The 12,714-nt window shown below is 37.2% G+C and overlaps 1 protein-coding gene across 1 annotated transcript in view; it reads left to right on the top strand.

Annotated features, from left to right (window-relative positions):
* LOC108667642 (eukaryotic translation initiation factor 3 subunit D) overlaps positions 1–11,466 on the top strand; it is a 13,149-nt gene extending 1,683 nt beyond the window's left edge. The window contains exons 2-12 of the mRNA XM_018154683.2: positions 4,501–4,546; positions 4,826–4,902; positions 6,176–6,324; positions 6,659–6,835; positions 7,351–7,483; positions 8,293–8,440; positions 8,561–8,691; positions 9,206–9,397; positions 9,722–9,888; positions 10,286–10,478; positions 10,886–11,466. Of these exons, the coding sequence (XP_018010172.1) occupies positions 4,501–4,546; positions 4,826–4,902; positions 6,176–6,324; positions 6,659–6,835; positions 7,351–7,483; positions 8,293–8,440; positions 8,561–8,691; positions 9,206–9,397; positions 9,722–9,888; positions 10,286–10,478; positions 10,886–10,987 (1,515 nt within the window). The 3' untranslated portion in view covers positions 10,988–11,466. The remainder of the gene's footprint in view (positions 1–4,500; positions 4,547–4,825; positions 4,903–6,175; positions 6,325–6,658; positions 6,836–7,350; positions 7,484–8,292; positions 8,441–8,560; positions 8,692–9,205; positions 9,398–9,721; positions 9,889–10,285; positions 10,479–10,885) is intronic.
* The last annotated feature ends 1,248 nt before the right edge of the window (positions 11,467–12,714 follow it).

Genomic DNA, 12,714 nt, shown 5'->3' on the forward strand with positions numbered 1-12,714 from the left:
ATTACTTAATGAAGTTTAGTTCATTGCGGTCAACTTAAGAGACAAATTTTCAACTAACTAATACTTTTTATAAGTCTAATTTTAATTGTTGAGTGAAAGGTGCAGACTTGCAACTTCCAAGTGATTAGGTACTTTATAGAAACTGAGCAAGTTAGCGTACGTGTTTTAAGCCTTTAAGAAGTTCATTTTTTGCCTCAAATAACGATATTGGATAAAAAAAGTGGTCTTGGTGGATCGAAATAATATATGAACCTTCGAAATTAGAATTCCATCCTGATGCTATGTGTACTGATTAATTTATTATCCCTCTAGAATTCCACACTGCTGCCTCTCATAGTTTTGATGTAATTTCAAAAAAAGTGATGGCCTTTGTTACCCCCTACTTAGGGATTTCTTTGACTGGGTGGTAGAATCAATTTTATTTTTTGGTAAAATAACTCCAGGTTTTGGTGCATTGTAGCAGAACTCTTCTAATTACATAGGGTAAACGCAGTATATTCCAACACTTTAGGGACGTAGCAAAAAATAAATGGCTAGGGTAAACGCAGTATATTCCGACACATTAAGGATGCATCAAGAAATGAAAAACTATAAAAAAATATCCGTATGCATTACTCGAGTTCTGTTTGCTTTGCATGACTCTCAAAACACTGCACTACACACCAGCAACAATGAAACGTCACAAAGTGTTGCCATATTTATTACAGCAAGTGTCAACTGAACATGTGATAATGCAGTCTGACCACTTCAATGTGACCGCAACTATATGATTGTAAGCTTGATGTTTACATTTTTTGGCGGGAATTCATTGCAACTGATTTCCAGACAAGCTTCACTGCATGCTGATCCGACCAAACAAATCGGAAACCTTACTTTTTTTTAAGTAGTTGGCCAAAGACTAACAAATATATCAAATGCAAGAATTTCAATCTAAATGTGTCAACAAGATCTTCTGAAGGTGTAAATTTTGCTACTGAAGCATCGCCAAAGATCTTGCAACATTCATCCACTCTCTGCACAGTGGTGTGTGACTAAATTCGGCACGTTGTGAGACGAATTCTGGCCGCGCTTCAAACTCTACTAATACGTAATTCTGACATCCTTGTGTTCGAATTCTGATCGCTGTTCTAGCTGTATTGGAATACAACACGACTTTGAATTAGAACACTATTGAATATTAAACACTACTTAATTAGGCTTTTAATTAACAGCTATTGAGCTTTTAATTAGGAAAATTTTAATTTTTGCACATAGCTTGGAACAAGCTGTGTGTGTCCAATTCAAGTTGTGTCAGAATTAGTTTTTATGTGTCTAAATCCATTTCTTAACTTTCTCATCTATTAATTTATTTACCACTTGAAATCAGCAAATACAAGTAAACTTGAAGGATTTCTAATAGGTATATTCACAGACGTATATAAAAGTCTCGAACCATAGTATTCTTTCTACACAAACAGTTTATCACTATTTGGTAGAGCAAGGTCAACTATCAACTTTGACACATTTTTTAATGATCTCACTGGGTGGCATACACTGTCTCTTTGGATCTCAACATTTTTCCGCCAGAAAGCCCAAACCTAGTGTTTTGGCAATAGTTTGGTGCGCAAAGGTGTGACATCACTATTTCAGCCATCAACAAATGCGTGGAACTAGGACAAAGCTTAATATGAAGGAAAAACTAGAGATGTGTTGGCATTACCCACGATGTCGGAATATACCGCGTTTACCCTACAAAAATAAACATACGCGCAACTCGAGTTCTGTTTGCTTTATGTCACTCCAAACACCGCACTACGCGCCAGCAACAATGAAACTTCACAAAATGTTGCCAGATTTATTTAAAAGCCTTTAGAATGCAAACCTACCAAATCCATATATTCCGACACTGTGTGTGACTAAATTAGGCATTTTGTGAGACTAATTCCAGCCGTGCTTCAAACTCTACTAATTCGTAATTCTGACACTCTTGTGTTCAAATTCCGATTGCTGTGTGAGGCACTGGTCTACTTATTGGACTAAAGAATGAACTTGATGTAGAGTCTAAAAAACTTTCTGCTTTGCCAGTATGGACTGTGAGCTGTATTGGAATACAACACAGCTTGGAATTAGAACACTATTGAATATGGAACACTACTCATTTAGGCTTTAAATTAAGAGCTATCAAGCTTTTATTTAAGAAAATTTTAATTTTTGCACACAGCTTGGAACGAGCTGTGTGTCTAATTCCAAGCTGTGTCGGAATTAGTTTTTATGTGTCTATAACCGTCTCATAACTTAATCATCTATTAATTTATTTACGACTTGAAATCAGCAAATACAAGTATACTTAAAGGATTCCTAATATATTCACAGACTTATTTAAAAGTCTCAAACTATAATATTCTTTCTACATTCACAGTGTATCACTATTTGGTAGAGCAAGGTTAACTATCAACTTTGACAATTTTTTCAATGTTCTTGCTAGGTGACGTGCACTGTCTCTCTTTGGATCTCAACATTTTCCCACCAGGTGGCCCAGACCAAGTGTTTTGGCAATAGTATGGCGCGCAAAATTATGACGTCACTATTTCAACCATCAACAAATGCCTGGAACTAAGAAAAAGCTTAATGTAAAGGTAAAAAGTCGAAGTGTCAGAATTACCCACGATGTCGGAATATACCGCGTTTACCCTATGCAAATGACAAATTTTAGGAAAGTGTCATAGTTTGCAAATTGGGGGCACCGCCCCCAATGGGCGAAATGTGACCACCTAATGGCAGCCAAGATGGGGTAACATTGACCGGCTTGGAAATTAAGTTAAAATTACCATATATAAGACTGTAGAGCCTGAAACATAAAGAAAAAACATTGAGAGGTGTTTCAAAGGGTCACCTGCCGGCTGCCAAAGACCACCACTGCCCTGGATGTAATGAACCATCATGATTCCTGCCTTCCGGAACGTAGCTTTCAAAACTTCAAGCCATCCGTATCTAGGTTGTGGGTCAAACGGCCACTTGTTGAAGGACGATAAATTTGGAACAGAACTATGCCATCTGAAACCTAACTTTAGATGCAGTGAACGTAAAATTATGTAATTTAACGATGTCTGGAAGTCATATTCGATCCGCTCCGTGGTGGTGCACGGCAGGTGGTGGTCAAGGCTGGAAGAGGACAAAGCCGAGTGGTGCACGGCTGATTGGTGTAGGTTTGGAGAGATTCAAGGCGTTTGATTCAGGGCTAATTGGTGCACAAAACTGGTGGTGCACGGCTGTGCTCCTGTATCAAACATAAAATATGTTATATAGGTGCCTATGGTAATTTTAACTTAATTTCCAAGCCGGTCAATGTTACCCCGTCAGGGCTGCCATTAGGTGGTCAGAGTTCCCCCATTGGGGGATGGTGCCCCCCATTTGCAAACTATGACACTTTCCTAAAATTTTTCATTTGCATATGTAAGTAGAAGAGTTCTTCTACAATGCATCAAAACCTGGAGTTATTTTACCAAAAAATAAAAAAATTGGAGGGGGTACTTTGCCATGCTTTAAATAATAAGCTCTTTTTCGTGGGTCACATTTTTAATTTTTTAACCTATTATATATGCAAACTTTTTAAATATTTTTATTGTGTTATGTAGCATCAGTATTAGGCCTCTAATGGCCATTGACAAAATTTTTCTATGTCAAATAGTTTTTGAGTTTTTGGGGTTTTTGTTCAAAAAAATGAAAAGTGGTCAAAGTTACCCTGGGTGTCAAAATAACCCCATTTTACGGTAGAGCAGTTAATCATGGAACAAATGAAGAAGTCCTGAGAGAAAAATGGAAATTGGACCAAATTTAAAAAAAAAGGCTGGTAAAAACAATTGTTCCACAAGCGAGTTTCGAGAATTATCCATTATCAAACAGTCCATCATGGAAAATTGGACAGAAGGCCAAAAACAAACTGAAAAAATTGAATAGTATCGTAATTTTCTAACTTACTACTAAGCTTGTGGCTCCAAAGTGAAAAATTTTCACATTTGAAATCTCATGGGTGATGGTCTAAAATTCCAATGATGCATTATCAGCAATTGAATTGAATAGAATGAGTTCATTTCTAATTTCCATATTTAACCAAGATTTAAACAAATTTCTTATGTATGATAATGTTGCCTATGTTGGTATCCAGAATAGTTTACTGGTCTACTTATAGGACTCAAAAATTAACTTGAGGGAGTCTAAAAAACTCTCCTTTGCCACTATGTCAGTATGTCCACAATGATGGCACAATCCACTGTATGATGTTGACACTTGATAGGCAAGATTGTCATGCAATGGAATTCATGGCTGAGAAAATACTGAAAACAATAACTTATATTAAAAACCTAATAACCTATATGTAACCTGATATAATTTGGCTTATTCCTGCTCATGTTTTCGACATACAGGACAAGGCAAACATTGCTCTGATTGCAGGCCATAACTTTTGTTCATAATTCCTCACAACCTCATTTATTCCTTTGAAATATTTTTATCTGTGTGCAGGTCTCAGATTGGACTGGTGCTACCTACCAAGACAGACGTTATGCTAGTAAGTTTTCAATTGAAATTGCAGAAAGTGGGAGTTGACAGTGAGCAAAATAATTTTACTGAAAACAAACAGAACTTAGCCTTGGATTTAACTTATTTCAATTATCCAGGCTAATTGAAATTTTTTGTGGAAATATTCACTGGAAAATGTTACCAGTTGTTTACATCTGTGAGATGTTGAATTTTTCCATATTGACCAAAGTTGCTACTTGTTTATGTGTAGCCAATTGTTACTCAATGAAATTAATAACTGCTTTTTTAAATTGTCTCTTAATTTCAGCCAAGTATACATCAACATTTGGCAGCCAACAGCAGTATGCTTACTACCATGAAGATGATGAAAATACCTTCAAGCAGGTAAAGTCACTTTACTTGTATATTTTGTAAAATTCTATCTGTTAAATTTGATCATATGTATTCACTTTGATTACAAATTATCTGTTAATAATTTTTAACGGATGCAGTACGAATCTTCATTACTTCATTTGTTGAAGATTGTCTGATAATCCTCATTGTTATTTGAGTGTACTTGAGAAAAATAATATACGTTTAAAAATTATTTTTTAATGACAACACTTCCAAAGAATCCAGTGTATCCAAGTAATCCAACCTTATAGATGTACATTGTACAATGAATTTCTCATTTAATTTTCAAATATTAAAAAAATTAATTTTTCAATTTTTTTAATATATAAAAACGTTGTTGCGAGCCAATTTACTTGACTTGATGTACGTATCGATGAAACACAGCGTAAGCGCCTGCTCGTCTATAACGTCAGCGACCTCACATCATACTATATATACACTATTTATATATACATTACTCAATTAAGCTAATTTAAGTCTCTAATTGCTAGTTTTTATGATTGTATCTGAAATTGTTAGGCGAAAATAGCCTGCATGCCGAATTTCAGATCTCTAGAGCAATCAGAAGTGGGCTAATTTTCGTTGTCAATGTTAACAACAAACAAACAAACGCGAAGCTAAGCTAAGAAAAACGTGTTAATTACTTTTTAAAGACAACACTTCTAAAGAATCCAGTGTCTCCAATGTTAAAGATGTACAATGGATTTCTCATTTTATTTTCGAAAATTAAAAAAAAATTAATTTTTCAAAATTTTTTAATATATAAAATTTTTTTCTAAATTATTTATTCTGTCAATTGATTCATGCATTGCCTCCAACTTCACACAAGTATGCAAAATTTCAGTTCAATTGGACAGGTGAAAGTGTATCAAATATCATTCATAAGATTTGTAGCTGTCAAAATTATTTTGTCATTTTTTTTAATATTGAAATTTTTTTTTTTAATTTTCAAATTATTTATTCTGTCAATTGATTCATGCATTGTCTCCAACTTTATGCAAGTGTGCAAAATTTCAGATCGATTTGACGGGTAGAAGTGTGTTAAATATCAATTATAAGATTTGTGGCAAACAAACAACAAGAAGTGAAGTTAAAGAGAAGTGTTGTAAAAAGAGAAGGGGGATATGAACTCCTGTTTGTAATTTGCTGGCTGGTAAGTAATTTGTCTTCATCATATGTCTCTGGCATAGGAGGTCAAAACCATTGGAAAAAATATCAGCAAAGTCCACTATTAACCATTCATACCCCAATGTAATTTTTGCAGGTGTTCAAGGCAAACGTGCCCAAGCCTCCCTACCAGCGTGGTCGCTACATGCGCAATGCGCGCATGCGCGGCGGGCGGGGGCGTGGCATGGGGGCGGGGCGAGGTGACAGCCATCTGCAAGTGCTGGGCCGAGGCAACAAGAGAGGAGAGTATGTTAACCTTCACGCAATGGACAATTATATTTTCTTGCATCTCTCAAAATTATTTAAGTTTTTCAAAAAATTAAATTTTGTGTCCATATGGATATCGTTTGTGCATTAAATTATTAATGAGAGGAACTACTGAAAGGTTGTTTTGATCAGCGGAAATATGTACGTCTATTCCAGCTGATTCAAGTCCTAAGAGAAACTGTTTGAAAAGCTTCCATGTAATTTTGGGTTTATCATCATTGCAAACTCACAAACCTAATCAACCTTCATTACATTTGGTGCAAAGCAATTATTGATTCAAACAACCACATTAACGGGAATACATTTGTTTCAGTAATAAGTGGCAGAAACAGAACCAGCAGCAGCGGCGCTGGCCGTCCCGCTACCAGCAGCAACAGAAGATCAGGGACGCGTCTGTGACCGTGCGGCCAGACTGGAAGATCGTCGAGGAAATGGACTTCCCTAGGCTGCAGGAGCTCTCGCTCCCAACTGTCGCTGAACCCAAGGACCTGTGAGATAATGGATTCGTCATTTGTATATTGCATGAAGATATATTGCCGTTCGTCATTCGTATAGGTATTGCATTCGTCATTCCTATACGTATTGCCGCTCGTCATTTGTATATTGCATGAAGATCAAGTGTTCCACTAAACATGATTAACTTAACAAAACAATTATCTTGTGCTTTAATATTTAATGCCTCTGTAATTGTTAACCATTGCAGCCCTTGCTGGTTTTTAGATTGGGAATCCAGTTGCGTCACATTCTCAATTGGCCCATATTTTATTGTAATGATCATGTAATGGTGACAGTTATCGTGTTTTAGCACCTTAAATGATAATGTATATAATTGTATCAGTTATCATGTTCGGCGCCATTTAATGGCGCGTCCAATGCGCCATTAAATTAATGATCATTAAATGGCACCAATAAATTAGTAGTGACATTAATTAATGACCATTTAATGATGCCAGCTATGAAGTTTGCCCCCCCTTAATGACCATGGTATGATATCAATGACCCCAGGATGCTGTGCGGTGCTATGGAGTACTACGACAAGACCTACGATCGCGTCACAGTCAAGAACGAGAAGAAGTTGGAGCGCGTCGATCGCATCTTCCACAAGGTCACCACCACCGACGACCCTATCATCAGACAGGTCAGGCATCAGGGTGAAATTATTAATTAATAATATACGTTTAAAAATTACTTTTTAAAGACAACACTTATAAAGAATCCAGTGTCTCCAATGTTAAAGATGTACAATGAATTTCTCATTTTATTTTCGAATATTAAAAAAATTAACTTTTTCAATTTTTTATATATGTATACAAATTTTTTTTTTAATTATTTATTCTGTCAATTGATTCAAGCATTGCCTCCTATTTCACACAAGTGTGCAAAATTTCAGATCAATTGGACTGGTAAAAGTGTGTCAAACATCAGTTATAAGATTTGTAGCTTACAAAATTATTTTTTTCAATTTTTTTAATATTGAAAATTTTATTTTTTATTTTCAAAATAATTTATTTCGCCATTTGATTCATGCATTGTCTCCAACTTTACGCAAGTGTGCAAAATTTCAGATCGATAGGATAAGTAGAAGTGTGTTAAATTTTGATTACCTATAAGATTTGTAGCAGACAGACAAACAAGAAGTGAAGTTAAAGAGGTTAAGTTAAGTTAGTTGTGATTAAGTAGGTGTTCGTTTCTGCGCTCTGCTTCAACTTTCACGGATAAAGAGTTCTTAAGTAAAAATAAATTGTGAAATTTCTGCAAGAAGTCTCCGGGTAGTACACTTTCAGAGTTAGATAACACAACCAATAATGTGGACGTAGTATGATGCTATATTTGCTAATACAACTTTTTTTTGCTAGAAAATAACATGCATTAAAATATTTCAAATTTCGGTATCATTTCAAAATGTAAATTGAATCACGGTGTTTAATTTTGTTTTTGTGTTTGCAGCTGACGAAGAGCGAAGGCAACGTCTTCGCCACAGACGTCATTCTGGCGACCCTGATGTGTTGCACGCGCTCCGTTTACTCCTGGGACATCGTAGTGCAGAAGATCGGCGACAAGCTCTTCTTTGACAAGCGCGATGACTCGGAATTTGGTGGGTAGACACCTTGATATTGTCACTCTGGTTTCTGATTGCTAATATTCTGACAACCAACTGTTTTAACAATGATTGTAAATGCCCTGTTCAAGATCATTGGTATTCCCTGACTCACAGACTTGCTGACGGTTAGTGAAACTTCCATCGAGCCTCCTCAGGACGAAGGCAATTCACTGAACTCACCGCGCCTGTTATCCCTGGAGGCGACCTTCATCAACCACAACTTTTCGCAGCAAGTTCTGGTCTCGGTAAGCAAGTTGTCTTGTCTTTATAGTTTATAGATAGCCTTACAGTGCAGTTATCGTTATTTCATTGGCCTAACTTATATGTTGTGTGAAGTGTGAAGGCTTGGATTGAAGTGTGAATGTGTGAAGTGTGAATAACTTGGACTGCATATCTCCTGCAATTTTCAAACTTTTCAAGTTGAGATAAATTCGTTCGTGAAATGTAATATTTATTTTGAGATTAGGTGAGGTTGAGTCCTATCAAGTTTTTACATTGCCAGCTCGAACGTTAAGGGCATAGGCGCGCCTTGAAACACGATTGTTGTTTGTTTGATAATCTAATATAATAAAAATGTAAAACAGTAAAAATGTTCCTGCTAAATGTGCTTACATAATGGCAACTCGGCATTTTCGATAAAAAGTTATTATCTATCAGGCTGAAAACTGAAAATTGATATTTTTTATCATATAGTACTAATTACATCGGTGATAAAACAGATATGTATAAGTAAAAATACACTTTTGTTTGTGTCGCAAGGATAAGAAGAAGCGATACACTTTCCCCAACGAGAGCCCGTTCCTGGACGAGGACGAGGAGGACGAAGTGGCGCCCGTGGGCTACCGCTACCGCTGCTGGGACTTGGGCAACAACATCAAGCTTGTGGCCAGGACCGAGCATGACGCCGTGCTACAGATGCAGTCCGGCGAGGTCAACTTCATCAACATCAAGGTCTGCTGGACTCGCAATGCATTAATTCTATCTCAAGTTTACCATTGTTTACCTGATAATAATGACGTTTTTGCAATTTGGTTATTGCGCGTGTAGAGATATTTGAATGCCATCATTTGGCTCATGTCATCATTTGTGTGATACGAAGTGTGGTTGGGAGGCTTGTTTACACACGATAATTCTGAAAACGAGTCATTCTTCTTGTGATTCTCTTTTAGGGGTCTCTTTCAAAATTTGTCTTTGCTGATGAATGTTTTATCGAATTCTTCAAAGTTACTGAGCTTTGTAAATGTGTGCAGTGAATTAAATCCCATTACGTTGTAGACCCTGAACGAGTGGGACAGCAGGATAAGCAACGGCGTTGATTGGCGTCAGAAGCTGGACAGCCAGCGCGGTGCTGTGTTGGCCAACGAGCTGCGCTGCAACGCCTTCAAGCTCGCCAAGTGGACCTGCCAAGCCCTGCTTGCTGGCTCCGACCAGATCAAATTCGGGTGAGGAACTTCACTAATCTCTGGAAAAATCTTAGTGAGCCTTCGTAAATTCAATATTAGTGACGAGAATCGTCGGGAATGTAATCATTCGTCGTATTTTGTGATAACATACTGTATAAATGTAATGGGGCATGTGTGAACCAATATCTACTATGTTTTTTTGATGTATCATAAAAGGTATGTATTTAATATTAATAAATGGATGTTACGGCTGGAGACCAGCTGCATCATAAGTTTAAAAATACAGAGAAAATAAGTACAGTCAATAGTCTGTGAAACGCTTTCAATAAAGAAGTGGTGAATATCCTTGGCATCTGTTTAACCTTGAATTCTTGTTGAACTTGAGATTTGTTATGACATGAACTTTTCATAACAAGTTTTCTATGTACCACCACAGATATGTGTCTCGTGTGAACGTGCGAGACTCCTCAAAGCACGTGATTTTGGGCACGGAGCAGTTCAAGCCTCACGAGTTCGCCAACCAAATCAACCTGAGCATGGATAACGCCTGGGGCATCTTGCGGTGCATCATCGACATCTGCATGAATCTTAAGGACGGCAAATATCTCATCATGAAGAACCCCAACAAGGTGCCCAATCAGTTACTATCATTTTTCTGTGCCTGGTCAACTCAATGCTTAATAACTTTATTGTTGGCTTCTGATGTGAATATATTTTTTTTATAAAAACCCATCTCAAACATTTGTTTTTATGTTGTCAATATACACATCAAATCATTTAGATGCTTGATTACTTATTGTGGAATTCAAATGTGAAAACATTTCTGCTCAGAAACTCATTTCAAAATTTCTTTCAGCAATTCGTGTCGTATGTGGGCCGACAGATTTTAAGTTTTAACCTGGTACATGTTTGTACCTTTTAAACGATATAACAGTGACCACTACATAATCGAGGACTAACAGGTAGATCAGATGATGAAGGCATTGTGCGCTCCAATTTCGTACATTAAATATTTCTCTATTTGTTCCCTTTGCAGCAAGTAATTGACTTGTATGATATACCTGACACCACGTTCGAGTCTGAGGAGGAAGACAACACCGAGGATGGCAAGAACGGAGACACGCAAAACGAAAAGTAGCTTCTTGCCCAAAATCCTGGCGCCCACTTCTTCAAAATAATCAGACGACAATTTCTAACACAAGTGAAAATTTGTGTTCTGCGACATCGGTTAATATCATAAACTAACTGCATCGTGGCCACACATCAGCTACTATATGCTGATGGAGTTCGTCAATGTTAACCCATCTTTTTGTTTGTTCAATTTATCCACTTCATGGAGACTAAATATATATAAAGGCTTCACATCATTACATTCTGCAATTTGAATAACGAAATTCTCTTTTTATTAATTTAAATTATTTTGTTATGATTCATTTTGTTTGTGTGTTTTTTTGCCAGTTTCTCGTTCTATTTTCAGTTTCCTAAGAATATTATCATAGGCAAGAGTTTTCTGCCCAGTGCTCCAACGCGCGTTTTTCGGGATTTTTCCTTCCATGTGTTATACTATTTGATGTCTGGTTTTTGTACGGAGGTGTGAGGTATAAACGACTGACAATTCCCCGCTCTCTTCCTACCCTTCAACGTGTAGCAAATACATGAAAAATTCGTGCGAAACTTGCTCATGAAATATTGCTGGTCTTTGCAGTGTCATTCTTCGAGCTATGAATGGTTGCTTGATATATACAACCTGTTGATTTCGTCCTTGTGTACCTAGCATGACTATCTTCAATATTACTTCACTGTAATATTCTTCCACGAGTACTTGAAATTTCAGTGATAACATTAAGGTTGTGCGCCTTTTAAATGCAAATAAATCCAGCAAGTTCGTCTGTTGCTATCACCTACTTTATTTCCTGGAACTAATAATCTTGAACGCTGTCTTGGATATATACATAAAGTGCAGCAACATATCTTAAATATGAGTGCGTAGTTATGGAAAATGTTTAGAGAGAGTTACACGATGCGGTGTGGCAATGGTTAGGTTAGGTCTCCAGCAGCCGCGTAGGGAAAAGTCCTGAGAAGTAGTGAGCAGCGCCCTGCCTGACGTCACGGCTCCTGACGCACCCTGTGCTCGTCAGGTCGCGGCGCGTGTGTGACTGAAAAAGTTGCCAAGTTAGTTGTGTCGTGGGAGCGCCTGGGCGATTATAGTTCAAACATATAATCGTTTATCGGTAGTTAGTTATTTCCTACGCCCACATTATTATATATCCTGTTCTGTTTCAATTGCCTGGTGCTGACGACTTTATTTACGGAGACCTGCGATGAAAAGTGTTGACAGTTTGTGCCTTGGTAAGTCATTTTACCACGCTAGTGATATTTTGTCTAGCATCAATGCTCTCTGTAAGCTGGCATTTATTTGCCCCTTGGCTTTTCGAAAAAAAATGAAGCGAATTTATAGCATAATCCATCGTGTTGCCTGCGACGGTATTGGTAAAAATAAATAATTTAGCCGCTGGGAGAGAAAGAGCTCGGTCAGCCTTTCTAGCGAGCGCTTTGCAAAGGTCGCGACATTTTCTCTGGGCAGAAGGCGAAAGCTCGAACGCTCAGTATGAACTTCGTATCTTTACAAACTTCTGGCAAGATAACACTTCAAGCGTTAAAACCGGTGAATTTGATACTCCAGTTAAACTTGCTTCATACTCCAGCTAAATCAGCACAATGAGAGAAAACCATTCGAAATTTACGCTTTCGACTCATAATTATACGATACATTTTATGATTTTGAGGGTTACATTACTTACGTTTTAGCGAACTAATTCAACACGGAATTTAGAGGCCTCACTACAATGGCATGTATGATGTGGT

This window comes from Hyalella azteca, unplaced genomic scaffold, assembly GCF_000764305.2.
Source record: "Hyalella azteca isolate HAZT.00-mixed unplaced genomic scaffold, Hazt_2.0.2 contig923, whole genome shotgun sequence".
Classification (NCBI taxonomy): Eukaryota; Metazoa; Arthropoda; class Malacostraca; order Amphipoda; family Hyalellidae; genus Hyalella; species Hyalella azteca.